General features: G+C 42.5%; 1 protein-coding gene across 3 annotated transcripts in view; it reads left to right on the plus strand.

Annotated features, from left to right (window-relative positions):
• TEK (TEK receptor tyrosine kinase) overlaps nucleotides 1-27,453 on the plus strand; it is a 97,473-nt gene that overhangs the window by 35,932 nt on the left and 34,088 nt on the right. For all 3 annotated transcript variants that reach the window (XM_061631347.1, XM_061631356.1, XM_061631365.1), the window contains 6 exons: nucleotides 2,502-2,633; nucleotides 5,128-5,282; nucleotides 16,948-17,095; nucleotides 18,931-19,086; nucleotides 21,662-21,796; nucleotides 26,528-26,821. In XM_061631347.1, the coding sequence (XP_061487331.1) occupies nucleotides 2,502-2,633; nucleotides 5,128-5,282; nucleotides 16,948-17,095; nucleotides 18,931-19,086; nucleotides 21,662-21,796; nucleotides 26,528-26,821 (1,020 nt within the window). The remainder of the gene's footprint in view (nucleotides 1-2,501; nucleotides 2,634-5,127; nucleotides 5,283-16,947; nucleotides 17,096-18,930; nucleotides 19,087-21,661; nucleotides 21,797-26,527; nucleotides 26,822-27,453) is intronic.

Below are 27,453 nucleotides of genomic sequence, written 5' to 3' on the forward strand. Positions count from 1 at the left end.
ATGGTAAAGTTATCATTGTAAAGAACTCTACCAGGGTGTCAGCTCCCAAACATAGGGCAGTTCGTCCTGGTCAGGTATAACCCATGCCTTCCTTACTAGAGCTGAATTAAACCAACACCAACCCTGTAAGGTAGGTAGACTACCACTGCCCCTTAAACCTGGTCACCCATTCTGGGCCAAGGGGAAACCCAAAGTGCCAGAAATAGACCTGCCAAGGATTCTAAAAGACAAGAGCCAAAGACGCACTCCTTGTCTTGGAGCCTTTAGGCAAAATACCCAGTTATGCGGTAGTCTGTCACTACATGGCCAAAGTGCTGGATTCAGAGCCAAAATTCTCCTGCAGTGAACACACACTGGTAAATAGAGTTAGTTTTTTTATTAAAATAAAATTATAAGTGCAAAAATATAGCAGCAAAATAGTTCCTTAAAGCAAACACCCAGAAGGTTAGGTAAAATACAAAAATACAGAGAGTTCAATCACAGGACAAAAATAACAAATCTGTGTAGCCTATTCTATACTTACGCATAATAGGAAGACGGGCAGAATAATGTCATGGTTCCACATCTTCCCCAGAGATGTATGGCCTGGATAGCAATAGGAAGATGGAACCCCAACATCAGGTAACACCAGGGAACACTGGGGACAATTTAACTGGCTTCTTAGGGCACTTATGATAGCTGAACGTCTGATGCTTTAATACACAACTCAGGACAATACTAAAAGGAGAAGTTATGAGAAGGCTTCATCATGTGTCCTTTGTAGTCGACTTGTAGGGCAAATGGCAAAGTTCACATTTGCTCAAACTGTGTTAGCGCTTGCAAGAGTGGGTTTGTGGGCTACCTTTCTGGGAACCATATGCCAGTGATAGGGTGGAGGTGGTTAACTTGGGACATCATGGTGAAGGGGGAGGAAGTGTTAAGGATAAGTCTACCCCCCACCCTCCCAAATTGTACAGTGAACAGAGGACATGACTCAACTGCCAGCATATCAGAAGGTGACCTTCCATAAATATAAGAAAGATGAGGATTTCTCTGATACAGTATAAGAACTCTTACACAGATTTATTTGCTTAAACGTCTGAGCACTGGGTTGGTCTGGACCACCAGCCATCTTCCCCCACTACTTCCCCATCTCCCTCATCTTCACTTTACATGTTTGCACAGAACACACGGTCTTATTATGATTTATTGTGTATTGTTTGACTATTTGTGTTTTTTGTTTCTTTTTGAATCTAACTATTAACAATGTGGCATCAAATAAAAAGATAGGTTAAGCCAGGGGTAAAAGTGGACAGAGCAACAAATGGCTTAAATGCGGTTTCCTGGAGGTCTCCCATCCAGGAATTTGCCAGATCCAGATCTGCTTAGCTTCAGCAAATTGCCTTTGGACCAGACCAGACCCTGGGCATTAGCATCTGTTGGATCAGGAGAAAAGCAGCCTACTGAAGGAGCTTATAATGTGGTGTACAGGAGTGGGAGAGGATGAAGATAGTGTTCCAATAAGAAATACAGGAAATGATAAGACTTAATCAGAGTCACTAGGAAGTATTACTTACAGAAAACTTACTTACACTAGTAAGTAGAAATCAAACACGGCTTTTGGCACCATCTTTCTGGTAAAGTTCTATGGCACAGACAGTGCATTGGGGAAAGATGTTATATAGAAGGCCTGGCCAATCCAAAGCTGCTAAGGTGGGGAATGCAAAGTAAAGAAACTATAGAGCCTCCTTGAGGCCAGGATGAATGATAGAGAGGTGTGTGTGTGTGTGTGTAGAAATGAGCTTATTGTACAAAGGTTGGCCACTGTGAAAACATGATGCGTGAGCAGATGGACCACTGGCCTGATCCCGCAGGGCCAAAGATAGCCGTTAACAGATGTTTTAAGTGCAAATATTACCAGTTTACAGCTGATGGGAGAGTGTGTGCTTTCCTCAGATTAGAAAAGGGGAGAAATTCATAGTTTTCACCAATCAGTTGATTTAAGGTAAATACACCTCCATTAGCCCATTTTTCCCAAATGAAAGGTTTCCCACCTATTCTTAAGCTAGGGTTAAACGAAAAAGTCTATTTATCATGGGTGTATGGACTGAACCCTAATTTTTGTGCCAATCTATTCCATGACTTGTGTGCCACCACCATAGTCAACAATTTTACAGCATCTCAGAGGAGCATGGAACATGGGGGTTGCAGAGCTTGGAAAAGTTACTTTTTTGAACTACAACTCCCATCAGCCCTAGGCAACATGGCCACTGGATTAGGCTGATGGGAGCTGTAGTTCAAAAAAGTAACTTTTCCAAGCTCTGCAATAGTGACTAGTGGCTAGCAGATAATCCTTATGACATTTCCACTTCAGGAAAGGCAAAGCTGTCTTCTGTGGTTGGTTGGCTGTCAGCTGCAGTTTTTGAAGTGAAAAACTTGGGGATGATGTGCCCCCAAAAAGTTGTGGAAAAGAGCGTTGATGCCGCATTGTTAACTATTATCCTGCCAATCTGTTCTTGCAGGTTGTACGCCTGGTTTTTATGGGCCCAATTGCAAACTGAAGTGTAATGGCTGCAGTAACCGGGGAATGTGTAACAGCTTTAAAGGCTGCATCTGCCACTCTGGTTGGCATGGTCTGGAATGTGAAAAAGAAGGTAAAGCAAAGGTAACACTGTAGTGCAAAGAAAGTCTTCATGTTTCATATGACATTTGTGCCAAAGGTTGATGTCTCCTTGCCAAGACTCTTTGGCCATAGCTCAGCAGCATAGCAGATGCTTTGCATGGAAAAGGTCCCGGGTTTGATCTCTGGCATCTCCAGGTAGTGCTTGGAGAGACTCCTTCTCTAAAATCCCTAAGTAATTGACAAAACAGATGAAAATGAAATAAGGCCAGATTAGATGGTACATAGACACATGGACAATCCCTAACAGTTTGTTTTTTAAGAAAACTAAAAAGCAGCTGTCTGAGGCTGCTACTTTACATGGAGGAGCAACAGAGGAAAGGGATGCTTAACCCTTTTCTCTTTCACAATTTGTCCCCTCGAAATCATCTTTCTAAAACTGGTATGGGGGGAAGTAGCTTGGAAGGAGTATAATTTTTTAGCGTTATTTTTATTTTTTATTGAAGGCATTTTAATCATTAGCATTTCTAAGTGGTTAAAGCTAAGCATTAAAAAGGTTCCCACACATCTTTAACTCTTAATTGCAGCCTGAACCTACAATATTCATATTCAGTTAAAAAAAAGAAGTAGTAAAGTGAATCCATAATTTACCCCTAATCTCTCTTGTACTATTCCATAGATTCTGTACTTTGATACAGTTGTTAGATATTAAAATGAACAGACTGAGAGTCCAGACAAAAGATCTTAGAAAACAGGCAGTGCAAACAAGATGAAGAATCTGAGAATATGGAGAGATGAAAAGAATTCTCAAAAAGATGATGCCATTTGCCATAAAAAGGGATGTATTTTGTCTGTTTTATAAACTGGTGAAGTGCTAAGTACTTAAAAGACTCAGGGCCCAGGCCTGTGACACAAGTTTGCCTAAAATATTTTCAGATTTTAAAAATATTTTAAGTGTTTTTAATTGTACGTTTTTAAAACCAAATATAAATTGTATTGTTTTGTTGTTTGCCACCCTAGGCTCCTTTGGGAGGAAGAGCATGATACAAGTTTGTTTCTTTGTTTTGTTTTGTTTTTAATATATTTTAAAGTCTGTTTTTATGATGTTTTAAAGTGTTTTTAGTGCTTTTGTTTGCCGCCCTCGGCTCCTCTTGGAAGGAAAGGTGGGATATAAATCTATTTTTAAAAAATATTAATAAAATAAGTGATGCTATTATCATCATCTGCTAACTGATGTGTATAAATGCAAATTTAAGCCAACTTTCAGAGAGGAAAAAACACATTCTGACAGTCAGGGCTTACCCTGAGCTATGGATGGCCACCAATAGGATTCTTGGGGCCCAGTGTATGTGGATTGGATCCTCACCTGCAATCTGTTGCTGCTAAAGTACACATTAAAATTAAAATAAGTCTTGTCCAACATCTAACATGACTCTCTCATACACACACACATACATACACAATCTTCTTACCCACCTTATTCAGCTAATGCGTGTACTTAACTAGTCCCCTGTCACCAGTCAATAGATATCCAACAACCACAGATCAACACAATCTGCAGTCTCACAGAATGTTTATCTACTGTTTTATCTACTGGGGGAAATTTCAGTGTGAAGTGATGGCTGTTGGTGGTAATCTACATGGAAATACCTAGCAATGAATTATTTAAGTTTTTTATTTGTGATTGCTGACTTTTAGTTTCTGAAGAGGGTATGAAAGTCTGTAGTAGTTGTTTCTCCAGCATGCTGATTGTTGGCATTATGTATTATAACATTGGTGAGTTTGCAATGTTAATACATAAGGAAGAGTGGTAGTATTAAGAAGAGAAGTATTCTTCTAATAATAAAACAGACTTACTAAACAAAGATGATATTCAAAGGTTATAAGGAATAGCCATCTCTGAAGTTTTCCTTTCTATGCCCTATCAAAATAACCTGAAACATAAACAAGTGTGCCCTTAAATTTCCATTTCTAACTAGTTTTGCTCACACCAATTACAGAGCAATTGAAATGGGGAAAGAGAAGGGGAATTGAATGCAGAAGAGCCATTAAAGCTGGCAGGACAGAAAGTGGGGTGCTTTTTCCTTGCATGTCCATACCTTTCTTCAGTTTTTTTTAAAAGGTGTTCATGGCCACTGGTCACCCACTTAGTATCCCAGTTCTGAGATATGTCAGGGGAACACATGAGTAATGCCCTTTTTTGGCCTATTTGTTGTTGGAGCACAAACATTGGAGCTACAGACTCAGACGTTTCTATGGCTGAAACAGGCCTCTGTAGGTGGACCTTCTGCTCTGCCCATAGATCTTCTCTTCCAGAGAGAGCACTCCATACAGTCCTGCGGCACCCTTTCAGGTTGCTATCTTTAGTTGATTAATCTAATTAACTTTTATCAGTCCTAGTTTCTAAGATTTATGGTTGCAAACAGGATTCATTTAACTGAGTCAGGGATACTATTCCAGATCCCTTTATGTCTGGTGAAAAAGAAGAATCTACATAGCATGCTATAAATTCTTTATCACACACACAGGTGCAGCAGATGAATCACCCCAGATAAAAAACGTCCCTGATGCAATAGAACTCAATTCTGGTTCAGAGTTTAAATCTAGTTGCATAGCTACTGGCAAACCACTTCCTACAAAAGAAGAAATTAAACTGATAAAAAAAGATGGGACAGTCCTTAAGGTAAGTTACTGGTTAGTTCATTTTTTGAGTATGTAGGAGTATGTAGGATCTCCCTTTCCCCATATCTTTCTTCCTCCCACCCCACTTATCATGAAGTGTGATAATCTTGGACCCAGACACCAGTCCCTTAGGCTTATTTATTAGTAGTATTAGTATTATTATTATTATTAATAATAATAATAAATTTATACATATATACATACATACATACATACCCTGCCTTATGGCCAAAAGGCCCTCAAGGCGGCTTACAAGAAAAACCACAAATACAGGAATACATCCATAAAACAATACAATTTACAAAATTAAATAACAAATAACATTATTAAAAAGCAGCGATTACAAAACTTCCAATGAAGTTTTATTTTACATGATAAAGCTTGATGTAAGGCAGGGCTAGTCAACATGGTGCCCTCCAGATGTTGATTGGCCACAAATCCCATAATCCCTTACCATTGACCATAATGGCAGGGGCTGATGAGAGTTCTAGTCCAAGAACACGTGGAGGCCATTGACTACCCCTGATGTAAAGTGATATCACAATGGGCTGAATCTAGACTGGCCATTCTGTGAGTGGAAGGGCCCAATATCCATTTGGGGGTCGCCAGTGGAGGAAGAAGAGATATAATTTTTGCTAATTCCCTCTTCCCCCTGCACCCCTCCAGCCATCTCTCGCTTTTCAGGGTCGCAAGGAGCTGCAGGGGGGAGGAGGAATGAGCATAAATCAGCCCCCTTTTTCTGATACATATGAAACTCCACCAATCACAAGTCTGGATCCAATCCTATGTGAACAACAACAACAGTTACATTTGCTTTGCATGTAATGTGCAACTATCTATCTGTATAACAATGGTTCAATATAATCAAAAGAGCTCCAAAAATATTGGGAGGAAAAATATGTCCTGGTACTGTATAAATCTAAAATATTACATTGAAACATTAACTCAAAATGGCAAAGAACCTAAACCAACCTCAATTGATCAGAACACTAAAGTGACAGTTATCAACTTTTTAAAAAAAAATTACACTCAAACTAGTGTAAGAAATCATTTCCAGTATTGTTGGCTCAAATTACTGCCCTTACTAAGAAGTAAATTCCAACTCTGTTGAAATTAAAAACCAAATTCACTAATAGGCAATAAACCTTGCAGTTTAAGAAAGTACCTATAGTCAAACTTAAAAAGCATGGAAATTGGGTGGCTATAGTGAATGTACCAGGGGAATGGGAGACCTGACCTCCTCTCTGAGATATTTTAAAGGTAAAGGTGTCCCCGCACTTATAGTGCGAGTAATTTCCAACTCTTAGGGTGACGTCTTGCGACGTTTTCTAGGCAGACCATATATATGGGGTGGGATTGCCAGTTCCTTCCCTGGCCTTTCTTTACCCCCCAGCATATGCCGGGTACTCATTTTACCGACCACAGATGGATGGAAGGCTGAGTGGACCTTGTGACGCCCTTCCCTGGCTCTCCCTGTCAGGTTCCTACCTGCTCGTGGTTACTGCCTGTCACTAGGCACCACCAGGGACTCCACCAGTCCGGACTGTTCTTTTTTATGGTTTCTCTCCCCGCTCTAGCACAGATCTCAACAGATCCCCCTGCTAGGCAGCACCACCAGTCACGTCCTATAACCTGTATTCCCAGAGACTCTGCCTGAGTCTCTCTATCAGGTTACCTCTGTGACTGAGTGCTTAAGCTGTCCCCAATCCCTTTGATCTGTATATATAAAGCATACGATCCTGGTTTGCTCTGAATACTTGTGGTGTTATATTCTTCCCTTCACCGCTGCCACCAATTGTTACAGTTTCCCTTCAGCCTTGGTAAGCACCTTGCCCTCCCTTCTGGTCTGTATAACCCCAGCCAAGGATCAGGCCTTCGGTAAACCAAATATAGTTTTTATTAAATAACAGAGATAACAAGATTACTTTATAAAGGCACATAAGCATATGGTTTCATCTATTTCTGGTACTTGTCTTAGTATTAATCCGAACTCCACACTCTCCTCACATCCACCAACTCTCCACACAATCTCCTCTCAAAAACCCACCAAAACAACCCACTCACGTCCACCCAGATTTAACTATCATCCTTCCATTTATACTCTCAGCCATTCTAAACACTCAGCCAATCATCCAGCATTCTACTGCCCATTTACTCCCCCCTCCTCTTTCATTCCACTTACCATGTATCTCCTATACAAACAGCACTTACCATATATACATTAATACAGGAACATCACATTTCCCCCCCCTTAAAATAACGGCAGAGTATTATTCCTGTTCCAGGATTCATACGCCGCGTTAACAAATAAAACAAGTCTCTCTGGGGAAAATGTCTTTCTTTGTTCCTCCGTCTGGTCACGTCACTGCAGTCCCAGCCACCTGCCTTGACAGTCCATCGGCCAATACATTGTCCTTGCCTTTGATGAACTGGAAGTCCACTTGATAGTCTTGTAGGGCCCAGGACCACCTCTGTAGCATAGTATTATGGTTTTTCATAGTCTGTAACCATAACAAGGCCCGATGATCCGTTGTTACCGTGAATCTTCATCCCCACACGTATGGGCGCAACTTATTCAGTCCCCACATGACCGCTAGGCACTCCTTTTGGACCGACGAATAGTTTTTCTCTCTCGGTGTCAGCTTGCGACTCAGATACGCCACTGGATGTCTGGTGCCTTCTCTCTCCTGCAGCAAGACGACTCCCAGCGCGAGGTCTGATGCATCCATAGCCACGATGAATGGTTGCTCATAGTCTGGTGCTATTAATATAGGTCCTTGGCACAAGGCTTGCTTCAGCAGATCAAAAGCCTTCTGACATTCATCCGTCCATACCACACGCTCAGAACACTTTTTCTTTGTCAATTCATGCAAGGGGGTTGCGATTTCCCCAAAATTTTTCACAAACTTCCTATAAAAACCAGCCACATCTAGAAATGCCCTAACTTGTTTTTTGGTTAAGGGGATAGGCCACACTTGTATTGCCTCCACCTTGCTCCATAAGGGGGTGATTTTCCCATTCCCCACCTTATGTCCTAAACAGATTACTTCCTTTAGCCCAAACTGGCATTTCTTAGCTTTTATTGTGAGGCCTGCCTTTTTTAATGCCTCTAATACTGTGGTCAGGTGTTGGACATGCTCAGGCACTGACTTGTTAAAAATGGCCACTGCAAAATCTGACATGCCTCGCAACACAGTATTGATTAGCCTCTGAAACGAACTTGGTGAGTTCCTTAGTCCCATGGGTAAGGTCACAAACTCATATAACCCATCTGGTGTACTGAAGGCAGTTTTGGCTCTGGATTGCTCGTCTAGTTCCATTTGCCAAAATCCCTTACAGAGATCTATTGTAGAGATAATGGTTCTCAAAACTTTCCCATTCACACAGTACGGAACAGATCTGATTGGGGCATGATCTCCAGTATCAATGGAATGTTTGGCTATACTGGTTCGGCCAGGTTTATTGCTAAAGAGATCCCCATAGTTTTTCAAAACTCTCAGAATCTCTTCTGTTACTTCCTCCTGCACCTCCTCTGACCATTCCAATTGATCTACCCCTCCTTTGTCTTTGCTTTCCTGTACCAAATCTGGAAGTTCAGGCTCACTTCCCTCAGGGAATAAGGTAACTTGCAACACCTGTGCATCCCTGGTATGGTAAGGCTTTAACATATTTACATGAACCACTTTGCTTTTGTTTAATTGGTCTGTGGTGATTACATACGTCACTGTGTCAAACCTTTCTCTGATAGTATATGGTCCTTCCCAGTTAGCCTGTAATTTGTCATGTTTCCTGGGTATGAATGCCATAACCATATCTCCCACATCATACACACGTTCCCTGGCTGTTCTGTCATACCAGTAACTTTGCTTCTCCTGTGCTTGACTCAAATTCTCTTTCACTACTTCCATCATTGATGTTAATTTATTGTGGAATTCCAATACAAAATCTACTACAGATGTTTTGTACTCTCCCAGGGTTCCTTCCCATGAATTTTTTAATAGTTCCAAAGGTCCCCTCACTTTTCTAGTGAACATCAGTTCAAAGGGTGAGAAGCCTGTTGACTCCTGAGGGACTTCTCTGTACGCGAATAAGAAGCACCCCAAACGTTCATCCCAGTCTTGTGGGTAATCTTGAACATAGCTTCTTATCATGCCCTTCAGAACTCCATTAAATCTCTCAGTCAATCCGTTAGTGGCTGGATGGTAAGTGGTGGTCTTTAGATGTTTTAAACCACAACACTTCCACATACATTGCATCACGTCTCCCATGAATACACTGCCTTGATCCGTCAGCACTTCATGAGCGAAACCCAGCCTCATAAAGATTTTTAACAAAGCCTCTGCCACTACAGGGGCTTCTACGGATCTTAATGCTTCCACGTCTGGGTACCTGGTGGCAAAATCCACCACCACCAATAGATATTTCTTGCCATGCGTTGTGGGTTTGGAAAAAGAGCCCACCAAATCTACTCCCACTCTATAAAAGGGTTGTCCAATTATAGGAAGGGGCTTTAAGGGTGCCTTAGTCTTTACTCCACTTTTTCCCACCTTTTGGCATATACCACAAGATAGACAATGTTGTTTTACATCTTTGGAGATATTTGGCCAATAATAGTGTGCAGCCAATCTCCTCTTGGTCTTTTTTATTCCCAGATGTCCTGCACATGGGACATCGTGGGCTACCTCTAGCAATCTGGATCTGTATTTGCTAGGTACTATCAATTGCTTCACTGGTTCACATTCATCCTTTCTCTCAGCAGGCATCCACAGTCTATATAAAATCCCATTCTCACACACAATTTGATTCCTCAGTTTGTCAGTGAAAGGAATCTGTTGGGTCAGGGCTTGCTCCTTTATTTGCCTCAAACTTGTATCTTTCTTCAGTTCTTCCCTGAACTGCTCTGTCTCTTCACTAGAGACCACTTGATACAATTTGTCTCTTTCAGCAGGCTTGCTAGGGGTTGCTATGGTGACCCTAGGCTCGAAAACAGATTCCACCCTGTTTTCTTCAGCCTGTGTTAACATGGCTTCTGTTTCTTTGCCAAGTTGCTGTCTGGTCACCACATATATTTTCTCTTGTGCCCCCATAACATCTCATCCCAGTATCACTGGTTCTTGTTGTTGGGCATTAATACCTACTTTATATTTGCCCTCTCGGCCTCTCCACTCCATTTTCACTAGGGCCATAGGCAAGCTTTCTGGTCTACCCCTCACTCCTTGAATAGTCACAGTTTCCTGAGGTAATATTTCTTCAGATTTTATTAAATCTGGCCTCAGTAATGTCTGAGCGGCACCAGTATCAAGCAATGCCCAATAATTTGCCCCTTGAACACACACTTCTTCTCTTAGACTCATATCAAAGTCTTTTACTTCTGTCCAGTTTATCTGGCAGAACTGAACCTTTTTCATTGTTAGATCTTTTGGTTCTGTTTTTACTGCCTTTGCCTGAGCAGGATTACTAATGGGGTTGGCAACCTCACATTGAAAATGTAGGTGCCCCGGTCTACCACATTTATAGCATAATTTCTCCTCTGTTTTAGGGTACACAGATCCACTCTGGGGTGTCCTGTGCCCTTCAGATTTTACTGGAGGACTCACTCGCTGTGGTACCACATCCTTTCTGCCACCATTATATGGTCTGGGTTTAAACTCTCTTGATGTTTTCCCCACCCAGCCAGTCCTATTGGAGGCAAAGTGATCCGCCATCTCTGCGGCCTCCTGCACCGATGTAGGGGAACGGTCTTTGACAAGGAGCCTTATTTCTGGTGGTAACTGATGGAATAATTGATCCAGTATCATGAGGCTTTTCACCTCTTCCACTGACTGAGCTTTGGCACTACTCATCCACTTTCCAAATATATCCATCAACTTTGCTCCCAGTTCAACAATTCAACCTCCCTGCTTGGATCTGACAGTTTCGGAATAACTTTCTAAAATGGTCAGGTCCCAGTCTGAATCTTTTGTATACTGCCTCTTTAAACTCAGCATAAGTGACAGGCTTGTCTGAGGGGAAATATTGGTATACCTCTGCCAATTCCCCTTTGATCAGGTTTGATAAATATTGCATATATTTATCCTCTGGTAGCCCCCACAATTGAGCTGCCTTTTCAAAAGTACTGAGGTAAATTTGTGGATCCTGTCCAGGCTCAAACACTGCAACGTCTTTTGGTGTAATCTTTATCTTTGTTTCATTTCTGTCCTTTCTTGTTTCATCAGAATGAAACTTCTCTCTTTCAAATTTTAACTTTTCTACCTGTAATTCAGCATCCATTCTCATTCTCTCAAATTCCAACTCCCTCTGCTTTTCTTTCTCATCCGCCTCACTCCTCAATCTCTCAATTTCCAACTCCCGCTGCTTTTCCTTCTCTGCACCTTCCATCCTCAACTTCTCAGTTTCTAACTCTCGCTGTTTATCTTTTTCCTCAGCCTCCCATCTTAACTTCTCTCTCAAATACTCTATATAAGCGGGATTGCTTAAGTATCCTTCTGGGGTCTCTTCCCTGACAGGTTGTTTGTGCTGGACAGTTGTAAATCCTATTAGTGCCACCCTCAATTCATCTACTCCTTTACCCTCGTGAGGTAAATTGAATGTTATGCACTTCTCCACCAGCTCCTCTCTTTTCATCTTTATGTATTCAGCCATTTTGTTGGAGTTCACACACTCTTTGCCACACACTCTTTGCCAGTCACTCTCACAAGTAATCTTTTTTTTGTTATTTCTGTTTGCCACACCACTGTTAGGGATTCTCTAGTATTCGTACCACCGCTACAGCCAACACCTGTGATGTATTATCCTTTGTTCGTATCCCACCGCTACTGCCACCACATATGACACCCTTCCCTGGCTCTCCCTGTCAGGTTCCTACCTGCTCATGGTTACTGCCTGTCACTAGGCACCACCAGGGACTCCACCAGTCCGGACTGTCCTTTTTTATGGTTTCTCTCCCCGCTCTAGCACAGATCTCAACAGATCCCCCTGCTAGGCAGCACCACCAGTCACGTCCTATAACATGTATTCCCAGAGACTCTGCCTGAGTCTCTCTATCAGGTTACCTCTGTGACTGAGTGCTTAAGCTGTCCCCAATCCCTTTGATCTTTGATCTATGTAGGGCTGCCCTTGAAGACAGTTCGGAAGCTTCAGCTAGTGCAAAACACAGCAGCCAGACTGCTGACGAGGACCAGCCAGTCAGCACATATAACACCTGTTCTGGCCCATTTGCACTGGCTACCTATTTGTTTCTGAGCCAGATTCAAGGTGCTGGTTTTGACCTATAAAGCCTTACACGGCATGGGACCGCAATATCTTGTGGAACGCCTCTCCCGCTATGAACCTACCCGGTCACTTCGCTCAGCATCTAAGGCCCTCCTCCGGGTACCAACCCATCGAGAAGCCCGGACAGTTACTCGATCTAGGGCCTTTTCTGTAGTGGCCCCCGAACTGTGGAACAGCCTCCCCGAAGAAGTACGCCTGGCACCTACGCTTCTATCTTTTCGGCGCCAGGTTAAGACCTGGCTATGCTCCCAGGCATTTTAAGCGTTTATGTTATAATTTTATATTTTTATTTTTTATTTTTTATTTTGTTGCTGCTTGTGTTTATTGTTTGTTGTCTGTTTTTATTGTTGATATTTTGTATTTTAACTTTTTTGTACACTGCCCAGAGAGCCACTCACTATGGGCGGTCTATAAATGAAACAAACAAACAAACAAATAAATAAATAAATATAAAGCATACGATCCTGGTTTGCTCTGAATACTTGTGGTGTTATATTCTTCCCTTCACCGCTGCCACCAATTGTTACAGTTTCCCTTCAGCCTTGGTAAGCACCTTGCCCTTCCTTCTGGTCTGTATAACCCCAGCCAAGGATCAGGCCTTCGGTAAACCAAATATAGTTTTTATTAAATAACAGAGAAAACAAGATTACTTTATAAAGGCACATAAGCATATGGTTTCATCTATTTCTGGTACTTGTCTTAGTATTAATCCGAACTCCACACTCTCCTCACATCCACCAACTCTCCACACAATCTCCTCTCAAAAACCCACCAAAACAACCCATTCACGTCCACCCAGATTTAACTGTCATCCTTCCATTTATACTCTCAGCCATTCTAAACACTCAGCCAATCATCCAGCATTCTACTGCCCATTTACTCCCCCCTCCTCTTTCATTCCACTTACCATGTATCTCCTATACAAACAGCACTTACCATATATACATTAATACAGGAACATCACAGACCTCGACCCCTTTCATCGGAGATTCGACTTCCGTTGGAATCGAACTCCGGCCGTGAGCAGAGCTTCAGCTGCGTTACCGCCGCTTACCACTCTGCACCACGGAGGATCCCCTGAGATATTTTACTGCCCTACAAATTTGTAAAAATGCAAACACAATTTGGGTTAGTCTTTCACAGTCCAATAAATTCCTGTGTAGCTTGCAAGAAGTTATATGTGCCTCTGAGCAGAGGAGATTGGGTGGGTGGGCAATCCCTTTCCAAAAGGAAAATATTGTTAACAGTAGCATTATTTTGGGGGGTTTCCCCCACCTTTTTATTTCAAAGGCGACACAGGTAGTGTTCCTCCCAAATTTAAACCAAAGTTAACCCTAGTCTGTTCATTTACAACACTGACAGTTGGTTCTTACTGAGCATGCCCTGTGCTATCATAGATTCCAATGTTAATTTTCTTAAATCAATTAAAAAGCAGCCATGCATTTTTAAAAACTTTTAAACTGCAGAAGATGAAGGTTAGAGTATGGGGCAAGGTCAGTAATAGGATTACAGGTACTGAAACCACTGACAGAAAAAAGTCCACCAGGGTTCTGGATTTTTTTCCTCTTGTTTTAGACTTTAAGCTGTGGAGTCTCTCTGGGTGTTTTGCTATGAAAACTTAGAGAGTTGTTAAGCGAGTGTTTCTGAGTTCAGAACTATATGGTGGAATGCAAAAAATCCATGCTGGTTATAGAATACAGCCACTCTTGTGACTGTATAATTCACTTAAATTTCACAAGCCATATCAAGGCTTTCAGTAGGAGACACTTGGACAATTCGAAAATACTACCAAATGCAATTCTGAATGGAAGCATTGGTTGGGATCGAAATGGAACTAATTTAGGCATGCCCAATGATTGTATGTACCCATATTACAGATGTTTATGTACATCTGCTTCTACATCTAGATAAAGATATAAATATATAAAACAAACTGAAGTAGCCAGGGAAAAATACAACATATCAAAAGCACCCATAGAACTGGTCCTGTCCACAACAGCTGTGGAATCATTCCAAAGCCAGTGTATTCTGGTTTTTTTTATTATCCTAATTTATATATCACTTTTCTCCTAAAGGTCTCAGCATGGTTTACATGGGTCTGACCCATTTTATCCTCACCAGAGCCGGCCCTACCATTAGGCAGAGAGAGGGAGTTGCCTTTAGCAACTGATTTTGGGTGTCATGAAAAGGCAGCAAGCTGATAATTATTTAATTTATTACTAATATATTTTTACTCCCCAAAAAAGGCACTTGTGGGATATTCTGATTCAAGTACCAAAATAACTTTGCTAGCTGGGGTACTATGAAACTTGACAGAGGGAGTGGGGAGAAATGCTATTTGCAGTTCTGTCTCAGGCAGCAAAATGTCTTGGGCCAGCCCTGATCGTCACAGCATCCCTATAAAATAAGTTATGCTGAGGAAGAGTGACTGACCCAAGGCTACCCTATAAGCTTCATGGTGAAGTGGGGATGTGAGCCTAGATCTCCCCTGTTCAAGTTCAATGTTCTACCACCAACATATAAGGCGGGCAGATGCAAACGAGAGCAAGGCTCTGGCACTTTTAATAGCTGTGTAGATAAGGGGATTTCAGCAGGTGTAGCTTGCATCATAAGCCACACCTACTGAAACTCTCTCTTCTACACAACTTTTAAAACATGAAAGCCCCATCTTCTTTTGCATCATGCCGCCCTCTCCACACACCACTGTAGACTGATGAAGCATTAACCAAGGTCATATTCAGATAGAAAAACTGCTTTGAACCTATTTCAAGCCATGTTCTCAAGTCTAGAGTTAATCAGGAACACTGGATGATTCTAACTGCAGTTAACATAGCTACCAGCATAATGAACCATGGACAGGCCTGGTGGGAAGAATTCAGGGTCCAGAAGATAGTTGGTTAAGCCCCCATACTTCTTTATGCTTAACCACGTTTAAGCCTCAGCAGCATTATGTCTGCCACTTAGGTGTGTCATGAGACAGCGATTTTTGTTCCATCCTGTGTTCATTATTATCATCAGCACTGTTTCCATTCTGCCACAGTTTGGCTTCCACTAACATTTATGTTATTCATCTTGCTATCCATGAAGACCAAAACTAATGTAACTAATTATGTAATTAACTTCAATGATTTCAATGGAAAGGAAACATTAAAACCAATGCAAAAACTGTAATTATTTATGTAATGTATGTGTGTGTGTGTGGGGGGGAATGACAGCAAATACTGCTCGTATTTGCATGCATGATTTCTGTTTCTGACTTCGGACAAACAAGTGAATTGTGGCTATTTCTGCTCCAATTTCCACTTCCAGTGGAATTATATGACATACCTGCTGCCACTGTCCCTTAGTCTGAGCACCCTTAGTCTGAGGTCCAGTCATCTTCCTTCTGTATCCTATCTTGTTCTGCGTCTACTGAAAACATGCTGTATCTTATTGTTTATTGTTTGTAGGCCATTCAGAGAACACTGCTATTGGGTGACATATAAGCAAATAAAAACTGTTTAATGCTGGGTCAATATACGGTAAAAGAAGAACAAACCTTGGCTTCCACTTGTGGTTCCTTTGGTGAGAAAGAAACCAAAAGCCCAGGTTCAGACATTACAACAGGCAAGGTGAGGCTGTCAATGTGCTGAACCAGTGCCTGGCTGCGACAATGGACTGGATGAGGGCTAATAAACTGAGGCTCAATCCAGATAAGACAGATGCTGTTAGTGGGTGGTTCTTCTGAACGGATGGTGGATGTCTAACCTGTCCTGGATGGGGTTGCACTCCCCCTGAAAGAGCAGGTTCGTAGCTTGGGGTTCTCCTAGAACCATCTCTGTCACTTGAGGCTCAGGTAGCCTCGGTGGCATGGAGTGTCTTCTACCAACTTCAGCTGGTGGCCCAAAGCAGGAACGGGAGGAGCGAGCATAGAGCTTTTGAGCTGGTGCACACTGCTTGCTCACATTAAAGTACTGCCTGTTTTAACTATGGTTGCAAACATGAGCTATATGAACCTTCAGTACAGTGAATCCTCAGGTACTGTGGCTAAATAAAACAATCTGTTTTGGGGCATTACTAAATCCTCAGCTGATATGTAACATTTAAAGGCTCCTTTGTGAGGATGTGAAGGCTATAAATTGAATAAATAATATCTAAAATACATTGGATCATCCATTTGCTTTTGAATGTCTCTTTAAAACATAGGATGAATGCTATTTGAATGGCCTCAAATTTCACTGAAATCAAATTTCTAGATGAATTTGGAGCTTCCTGCTAGGTCAAAGCATCCAAGGAATGTGAAGGGAGGCAACAACAACAACAACATTGTTCCTGTAAATCTAATGAAATGTTGTTGGAGAGGGGTTTGTGCATCCTTAATTTAAACATTTTGTTTGTATTGTTTGCTGTTTTAGCCTAACAGCGTGGTAATCAATCAGTCAGAAGCTGCAGAAGCTACATTTCACATTGAAAAAGTCCAGCCTTCTGATTCTGGAATGTGGGTCTACATTGTTGAGACAGTAGCAGGCATGGTAGAAGAGCCTTTCCAAGTCACAGTTAAAGGTAAGTGATAATCATCTGCCTTCAGACATGGCTATGTCCAAATCCCACCAAAATCAGTGCAACTTAAGGGCCTAAATCATGCACTTAAATCATGTTGATATCAGCAGGCATTATGCACACATTAATTAATGGATCAGTCATGTCTGTTTACTCAGCTGTGATCTACTAGTAACTGACAGATGTAGTTGCTCCCAGTGAAAGCTGTTATTTCTGAGCTTGATATGAAGCATCAGTCTGAAACATAAATTTGAGGTAGAAAATTCCCTCCAAGGAGTATGGGGAGGGACTAAAAATCCAGCCTTGTAAGCACTATGATTTCAGTGTTTGGTTTCTTACGTGAGTGCCCAGAAGCAGTGGGCTCTGAACATAATTTCAGTTGTCATGGAAACCAAAGAACACTGAGAGACCACAGCAGTCAACTACATTTGGCAGATATAAATGTCCATAGATCTTAAAGGCCATTTGAGACTGCCTGCATGACAGAAGAAAAGAGGAGTTACTGGAAACAAAGATCAACAGTCACCAAAAGTGGACTTCAGTACTGTTTTGAGTTAGAGAAGAACAGTAGCTTTGGACTGACTAGCACTGAACAGAATGATGTCAGGTTGTAAGCAAGTCCCATCAGCTGTAGCAAGACTTGGTCTCCTTGGCTTTGCTGAGCTGGAAGAAAATTGCCTGCTGCACCATGATCAAGTGGGAGGTGTATGTGAAAAGAAGTAGAAGGGAATGAGCAAAAGAAGGATGAGCAACCAGATTGGCCATGCTAGCTTTGGCTGAGAGCTGGAGTCCAACAATACTGGAAGCGGATCAGTAGGATACTTAGCTGTGGTGGCATTATTCACATAACTGAAAACTGAGCATACTCTAAAATGTATCACTGAATCTGGTGCTTCATACCAGAAAGCCCTTTATCAGCAGTGGCTGATACCCATTGGGACCAACAGGACATCAGACAGGAGGGCAACACAATATGTGGAACCAGAGCCAGACATAGGCAGAGCCAACTATTTCTAGTTTTGTCCCCATCTTCATCCGTGCTGAGTTCTACAATGGCAGCACTGAGGCCACATTCACACCAGAAATTTATTTCACTTTAAACAGTCATGGCTTCCCCCAAAGGATCCTGGGAAGTGGAGTTTGTGAAAGATGCTGAGAGTTGTTAGGAGACAGTTATTCCCCTGACAAAGCTCCAGTGGCCAGAGTGGTTTTAACAGTCAGCTCCTCTTCCCAGAGAATTCTGGGAACTGTAGCTCTGTAAGGGGAATAACGGTTTCCTAACAACTCTCAGCACCCTTCACAAACTACACTTCCCAGGATTCTTTGGGGGAAGCCAAGACTGTTTAAAGTGGAATAAATGTCTGATGTGGATTTGTCTTGAGGTCAAGGAGGAGGAAGCTGACAGCCTGTGCCACCACCCCCACCACCTCGGACTCCTCGTAACTAAGAAGGGAGGCAGGCTGAGGGCAAGCAGACTTTGGTAGGGCAGTGCCCCAGTTGTCTTAATGAACCAGCCTCTATTGCTCTCTCTGTCAACCAGTTTTCCAGAGCTCTTTCATGTGTTACTGTTTCTGATGGGGAAGCTGATCAGCATATCAGAAACTGTGTTATATTGTTATGTATGAATAGCAGGCAGGCATCCTTTTCATTCTAGAGCTCACATTTATGAAGGAGTGTGTCAGGAAATATTAACCTGAGGATTCCCCCCCCCAAGGCAAAGCAGTGGCCTAAATATAGCATTGTATTGATCCACACTTGCATTTCTTCTGATAGAAACAAACTTCATTACTATTGGGTTCTTAAAAAGTAAATATGTAACAATTCATCTTCCTTACCAGTTCTTCCTGCACCTCTAAAAGCTCCAACGCTAGTAGAGGGAGGACATAATTTTCTCATTATTGATACAAATGCTGATTCGTATACTGGGGATGGGCCGATTGTATCAACCAAGCTTCTCTACAAACATGCCAAATTGCAGTGGAAGTCACTGGAAGGTAAGGGTCAGCCCCACAGTAGAGTATTCATCACAAAAGTGATTCTACTTCTCCATATAAGTCAGATCTGTGTTACCCTTCCCCCCCCCAATAATCTGGATGCTATTGTCAGTGGCCTAATCATGATGGTGATATGCTGTTTCCATGTTCAGAACCATCATGTCCCTGGATATTGGTTGCCAGGAAACAACAGCCAAAAATGGTAATTGCACTCCTGCCCAGCTTGTGGGCTTCCCATAGGCATCTGATTGACAACTGTGGGAAACAGGACACTGGAGTAGATGGGCCTTGGTTCTGATCCATCAGGGCTCCTCTTATGTTCTTATAGTTCCATGAAGGAGAATTTTCAGCACCATGCCAACCTGCAGTTCCCAGGATTCTTTGAAGGAAGCTATGACAGTTAGAATGGTATATAACTCATACAGGATTGTAGCGTAAACATGCCCAAGGAGGTTTCCTGGTCTAACTCTTAGGGTGATGGTCATTAGACTGTGTCAAATGCTAGTCCTACTCAGGGTAGACTCATTCAAATGAATAAACATGACTAACGTAAGTTCATTAATTTCAGTGGGTCTACTCTGAGTAGGACTTGCATTGACTATTAGTTATTTACCAAAATGCTAATAGTTGGTGCTCTTTTTCAGGACAGGGTATGTAGAGATTCATAAGAGCCTGAATAAAGATTTATTACTCCTTAGAAACATTTTAACCACTCTTTTTTTTTCATAATCAAAGCAGATAAGTTAAAAGGATAGATTTTTTTTCTATCCACTCTACCAAAAGGCATTTAAGGGTCTAGTTCAGCTTTCCCCAGCCTTGGGTCCCCAGATGTTGTTGGACAACATCCCCTAGCCAGCTTGGTGAATGGTCAGGGATAATTGGAGCTGTCATCCATCAACATCTAGGGATCCAGGGTGGGGGAATCCTGATCTGTATAGTTGCGATAACACTCCAGATGCATTCTTACTTGTAGGGATCATTCAGATGGCAGCTTCCCACCCTCCTGATCTGAAGCCAGCACACAGAACGCTGATTATGCAAAGTGTGAGTGTCTCAGGGAAAGGTATCTTTTTCACAGGACCCTTATAGTGAATATGCAAGGGCAGATTTATCCCAATGCAGATTCTGCTCAGGACCCTGTTAGCCTGTATCAAAATACTCCATGCATCAGGATTGTGGGCCATGGAAATGAAGAAATGGGCTGGAGACTCTGATCTGGTTTAGACATTATAGGGCATCACGGTTTTCTGTTATGAGCATTGGGCTCATGCAGTCTCCCTCCGCTCTCTTTCTCTCTATACCCATGAGGAGATTGAAATCTTCATATTGAAGCGAACAACAATTCCCTGGTGTAAATGGAACTGTAATTTAATCAAACCAGGTGTGGGGAATGTTTGGCCCGCCAGATGTTGCCGAACTACAACTCCCATAAGCCATGGCCATTGGTGGTGTGTGCTGAGGCTGATGGGAGTTGTACATCAGCAACATCTGGTGGGGCAAACGTTCCCCACAACTGATTTAAACTATAATTAGTGAGAAAAAGCCAGTATCAAACTGTAGTTTCAGATCCTGGTTTGTTCTCAAATCATAAACACCACAATTTCCTGCATTTAGATGCCAGGGAGAACATAGGAACTTTTACTGAGTCAGACCGTTGGTCCATCTAGCTCAGTATTGTCTACACTGACTGGCAGTGGCTCTCCAAGGTTTAAGGCAGGGAGTCTCTCTCAGCCCTACCTGGAGATGTCAGGTATTGAACCTGGGACCTTCTGCATGCAAGGCAGATGCTCCACCACTGAGCTACGGCCCTTTCCTCAAAACTATGGAACATGTAAATTAAAAGTTATTTCTCACAGATATAAAAGTGGAAGATTGGGAAAAGGAGAATTGGAGAGGTGAGGTTTATTGAGGCTCATTCTCATAAAGAGTTTCCCATTACATCAAGGCAAAGGCCTGGATCTTAGGAACTACAAGTCGAATGCCACGTGGAATGGGGTTCTTCTCCTTTTCACTACAGCCACAGTGTACCCAAAAAACTGTTTCTGAAGACTGAGAGGACTGTCTGTAGAAGCAGCTGAATGGGGAAATGGGCAAAAATCAGGGAAATTAGCAAAAATCAGAGAGACTTCTACTGCATTCCGCTGGATTCAGACCAGATTTATTTATTTTCAGAGAGAGAGAGAAAAAATGAGAGAAATCATCAAAGGCAGTATTCTTATTACTATATCTTTATTTATTCATTGCAATATACCAAGAATTGTCTCATGGCAACTTTCAAAAAGGGCATGACCCACAATTACAATTAAAACACAATAAGCAAAACGAAAAGTGATCCTGTATTAAATCCCACAACCTGCCCCCCCCCAGCAGTGCATGTGGTGTGTGCATTTATCCAAGTCCTACCTCTAGTAAATCAGTTTCATATGTTTTTGCTTTGTTTCAAAAAGCAGAAAAAATCTGCTTGATCTGAGGTGACAGTGGGACAAAAGAAATAATGTCTATATAAATCTAAAGCTTTCTTCCCTTATTATTTTGCAGTCTGTGTCATTCAATTTTTTTCTCCTTTGAAACTCAGTAACTGGAAGGATCTGGAATTTAAGCAATCTGGAACCAAAAACGGAATATTCTTTCTGTGTCCGGCTGTCTCGCAGAGGAGAGGGGGGAGTAGGACATCCGGGACCCTCGGCCAGCTTCACTACAGCTGCTGTTGGTATGCGTGTTTCCATAAAGGGGATATTCACGCCCCATCTTACAATTTGTGGCTACATTGTGCATATATATAGCCATTTACATGTGGAAAGGGCATTTATCCAAAAGTGATGAACTAAACATATTGTTTACTATACTTAAAACAAAAGAATCATAACCATGAAATAGTACATTGTACATAATCCTAGCTTTATTACTGTGGCCTAGTTTGCATATCGTGCTCAACCAAACCATGACTTAGTACAAACATGGGGGCATGCAGGTTCCTGGGGAGAAGATTGTGACCACCTTGCTCCTCCTTGGCCATTTTGCTCCGGTACTGAGCTAAGCCATGGCTTGACTTAGCATGTCATCCAAACCCACTTTGTGGTCTAGTTCACTCCAGACTAACCATGAGCTGTAACCAAGGTTTCTTCTATGGTTTGTGCCTCATGTTTTTTCCAGGAAAGCTAAACTTCACTTGCTGAACTCAGTGCAGTGCGGCAACAAAACAGCTGAGGAGAAGCAAAGCAGTTGCAATCTCCTCCCCGTGAGCCCATACACTCTTACACTCAGATCCCGCTTGTGGGTTTTCCAGAGGCATCTGGCTAGCCACTGTGAGAATAGGATGCTGGGCTAGAAGGGCCACTGGCCTGATCCAGCTGGCTGTTCTTAAGTTCTTATATTCACATTCATGCTAAACCTTGCTTAAGCTAGTGACATGCAAACTAAACCATTGTGATTATATCTTGCTATAAGTTGCAATACATTACATTACAATGCTTTACATAAGGCTCTTGCTTCCATTTTGCAAATGGAAAATATCCCCTAGCCTCAATTACCTTCCCAGGCCTTGTGCCAGGGAGCGACCAGGTTGGGCCTTGACTGAGGGCCCCTACAGCCCAGAGGGGGCCCTCCTTAGGTGGGAGGGTAGTGCTCCCATTCTGTGATCCGCAGCAGCAGAAGCTCACAATGCTGCCACTGATTGCAGAGAGGTAGCTCCCAGGCACCTCCCCCCCATATAGTTAGCGCAGGCCACGCAGGCCCCACCTACCTCTAAGCACTCCTGTAAATGACGTGCATGCTCTGCGCACATACCTCCCATCAACCAAGATGGCAGTGGAGGCTTCCCTAAGAGGCTGATGCCCCTGCCACCATCTTGGTTGATGGCAGGCATGCGCACACAGGGCACACATGCCTGCAATCAACTAAGTTGATGGCGGGGGCATCAGTCCCTTAGGGAAGCCTCCACCGCCATCTTGGTTGATGGCAGGTATGGCGTATAGCACACATGTCATTTACAGGAGTGCTACAGGTAGGTAGGATGCTTGGGGGGTTATTAGTTCCATGCGGCCTGTATAGAGGGGTTGTGCTCCGGCACTGTGGGTGGGGCAGGCTGGTGCTCAAGGGCCCTGGCATGCCTGGTGCCAGCCCTGTACCTTCCCCACCTTTTAAAGTCAATGGAACTATTAACTGTACTTTAATTGTTCTTTCTTGCTTTCCTTTGCCAATAGTAAACAGCCACAAGAGTGGCTGTATACTATAACCAGCAATGATTTTTCACATTCCGGCATGTTAAATTGAAAATACCCCCCATGCCATTCTGTTGCTTCCCATTAACTCATTTCAATCCAGACCCCTGTTGGACTTTTTTCTGTCAGTGATCTCATAATTTGTTGAAATTAATTTAAAATCAGCCATGTTTACAGAGTACATGTAATCCTATTACTGACCATGCCCCATACTTTGAGCTTCATCTTCTGCAGTTTAAAAGTTAAAAAATGCCTGGCTGATTTTTAATTAATTTAAGAAAATTAACATTGGAGTCTATGATAAGTGCTAGCATGGTCTCAGTAAGAACCAACTGTCAGTGTTCTAAAAGCCAGACTAACAGCTGTTTGGTTTGGCTAATCTGGGGCCCACATCCACACCAGATATTTATTCTACTTTAAACAGTCACAGCTTCCCCAAAGAATCCTGGGAAGTTTAGTTTGTGAAGGGTGCTGAGTACTGTTAAGAGACTCCTATTCCCCTGATAGAGCTTCAGTGACTTGAGTGGTTTAACAGTCAGCCCCTCTTCCCAGAGAATTCTGGGAATTGTAGCTCTGTGAGGGAATAACGGTCTCCTAACAACTCTCAGCACCCTTCACAAGCTACACTTCCCAGGATTCTTTGGGGGAGCCCTTCCTCTCCTCCCCCTTTCTACTCCTTCCTTTTACCTCCTCCAAGTCAGTTTCACCTGTCCTAAGCATAATGGCACAGGAGTAAATCCCATTGAACTCAATAAGCATGCAAATGATCAAACCTGCCCTCCTCCCTCCTCCCTCCTCCCTCCTCCCTCCTATCCCTTCCCTCTCTCCCCTCCCCCTTCCTTTCCCCCTACCACCCCTCCTCTTCTACTCCCTCCCACCTCCCACTCCCTCCCACCTCCCACCTCCCCTTAATAGTTTTATTAATTTCAAAGCCTTTTTATTGACCAATGTCCTATGATGGTGAAGACAGTCTTTTGTGTTTCAAACTGGAGGTTATATTCTATTTTGGGTGCATTAACAGTTGAATCTGAAACTGCAGTTTGATGTAAAATTAGACTGATTACAATATGATGCTACTTAAGCAATGAAGCTAGCTGTTGTAAAAAACAAACTTGACCTGCCCAAGATGCATGTGTTCCGCCTGCTATGCTTAAACCATTCTACTTAAGGAAGCGTGGGCATGATCAATTAAAAAATTAGAGCACATCTAGAAATTTTCTAGATTATATTTCACCTCCCACTGTTTTATCTTGTGCAAATGGAGACACTCCTCATGTCCATTGGAGACTATTCTGCAGAATAGCCAGTGCCATTATTCCACAACTGTTTTTGGAGGTTTTAGTGTTGCTGTACTTCACATATTCACAGAAACAAAAGTAAAAGAAAATAATTTACCATAGGAAAGTTCACTAAAATGGCAAATATTGTTGCTTCCTCCCTGCTAAAACAAGATCAGCAAAGTACATGTCTTGTTTCTGTTATTTGGGCTGATTGTAGGTGCTGCTACCATTCAGCAGATGCTCAGAGGCACGTTACCAAATTCTTCCAAGCTACATAGGAAGTGGATAGGACTGTGAAAGTCCAACCCAAATTGTGTTTGCATTTTTACAAATTTGTAGGGCAGTACAATATCTCAGAGAGGTCAAATCTCCTGCTGCCCTCGTGCATTCACTATAGCTGTCCAATTTCCCCACTTTTTAAAGTTTGATAGAAATATCTGTTGGCTATAGGTCTGTTCTTAAACCGTGTTTTCTGCCTGTTAGTAAATATACATTGAAATGGGTGAAGTCTGTCCACTGATGAGTTATTTGTTGTGTGATGGGGGTTGCACAGAACAGTGGAAATAATGCAGAAAGGGCCTAAATGAAGGGAAAGGGCAGAGTCTGAAAAAATAGCAAATATTCTGATGGAGTGGGAAACCAGACGTGGCAGATTATGTAGGTCTGATTTGCATGTTTGGGGTTGAAATATTTCTTCTCGCTGCATGTCATTCATATATGGAGTTCATGACCACAAGATTGGTTGGCGATCACTCGTGACCAAATAAGATTGACTTCCAAGATAATTTGGTTGGAAGATGCCTGTGTGTGAATTTGTTTTATGTGGGGAGATTGGCGCATGACGATCAACACACAATCTTGACAGAAAAAGACTTTGATCCAATGGCATGGGTATCACGACAATTGGAAGTCTTTTATCTGCTGCAGCCTTCATCTGCCTTCACAGCCATTGTAACATACACATTGTTATCCTCCTCCTGTTCTGCTGTTGAGGACATTCTTGGATCATTCTATGTCTGGTTCCTCTCCCTCGACCTTACCGCCATGGGTGACCCTGCTGGGAGCACATGACTCACAACGGCATTGCTCACAGGGTTCATTGGAACACGCAAGCCCACTCACCACTACAAGGTGATGATCCAGCGAGGGGATGACCACAAGATATAATGATGGTTGCTAGTTTAGATGGCACTTTAAAACAGGGGTAGTGAACCTTTGTCCTCCAGATGTTACCCGACTACAACTTCTACCATCTCTGAGCATAAAAATGTTAAGGAGAACCTTGCTGGTTCAGGCCAGTGGCCCATCTAGTCCACTATTCTGTTCTCACAATGGCCAACCAGATGCCTATGGGATACCTACAAGCAGGACAGGTGTGCAACAGATCTCTCCCAACTTGTGATTCCCAGGAACTGGTATACAGAGGCATATGCCTCCGATAGTGAGGGGAGAACATAGCTGTCATGGTCAGGGGCCATGGATAGTCTTACCCCCATGAGCCACTGATAGCCTTCTCCTTTTTATCCCCGAACATTGGCCATGATAGCTCAGGCTGACAGGAGCTGGAGTCAAACACCATCAGGCTCTCCGCTTGACAATGATTAGACAAATTCCTGTTGTGAGCTGCTTTGAACATATTCATATGGAAAAGTAGCATACAAATTTAAATAACAAACTAATAAATAAGGATAGTAATTATTTGTGACAGCTAAATGGAATCTCAAAGGCAACCAAACCTCTGAATGCCAAATACCAGGAACACAAAATAGAGAAGACCTGTTGCCTCCATGTCTTCCTTATGTGCTTTCTGGAAACCTCAGGCTGGCCACAGTTGAGAACAGAATGATGTACTACATGGACTCTTGGTATCATCCTGCAGGTTCTTCTTTTGTTCTTAAGGGTCACAAAGGCATTAACATTCCTTCTCACAACTTTTTGAAGGCCTCCCTCCACCAAGAGGCCTCACCCTTGTTCCTAAAAGCGCAACAGCTCTGAACTTGTCATGGCAGCCACTGGGCCAGGACTTGGAAGATGACATCCACATTGAAGTAGAAAGGAAGAGTGCAGATGATAAGAATGGAGAGGTTACCACTGTCATTCAGCTGCCAGGAAATGAGTCAACTCTGGTCATTGATAATTTAGAGCCCAGACATCAGTACAAGTGCCGAGTCCGTGTGAATAGCAAGTCTGAAGGAGAATGGAGTGACTATCTGTACGCATGGACCTTCAGTGATCGTAAGTGAAGGGACTGGTAAAGTCTAACAGGCCTGCTTTGCATGACCTAACAGGATTCATTTGTAATTTCTATGGTATAGTCCAACACAGGGGTGGGAAACTTGTGGCCCTCCAGATGTCAGATTCCAACTCCCATCAGCCTCATCCAGCATGGCCAATGGTCAGGGAGCCACAGGTTCCCACCCCTGGTGTAACTTTGATTAAGTTTTGATTTTTAAACAAGGTCTGCTTTAATACGCCACAGCACAACATATTTTTATCACAGAATGTATAACATTTTTATAAGATAAAATGTTCTTAGATACATTTGGAAATCTAACCAACTTAAGCTACTATCTGTGCCTCTGGTGTCTTTTCTACAACTATAATTGGTCTTAGCCTTTTCCCCTTTCTACCTGTTCCTCCCCTGGAAAATAATATCATCACAACATGGTGTTGTTGTAATCCTCTGCCAAGTACTGGTAAGTTAGTCCTGACCAGCCCTGCCACTTGCCTTTGGCACCTGAAAACCATAGAAAGCAGCCCTTCATAATTTACTCATAATAGCTGAGTATCTGATGACGCCTAGTGGAAGTATGAGGCATTGTATTCTTTTACTTAGTTCTAGCTCATGATATACATGCTCAAACTTC

Source organism: Rhineura floridana, chromosome 1 (genome assembly GCF_030035675.1).
Source record: "Rhineura floridana isolate rRhiFlo1 chromosome 1, rRhiFlo1.hap2, whole genome shotgun sequence".
NCBI lineage: Eukaryota > Metazoa > Chordata > Lepidosauria > Squamata > Rhineuridae > Rhineura > Rhineura floridana.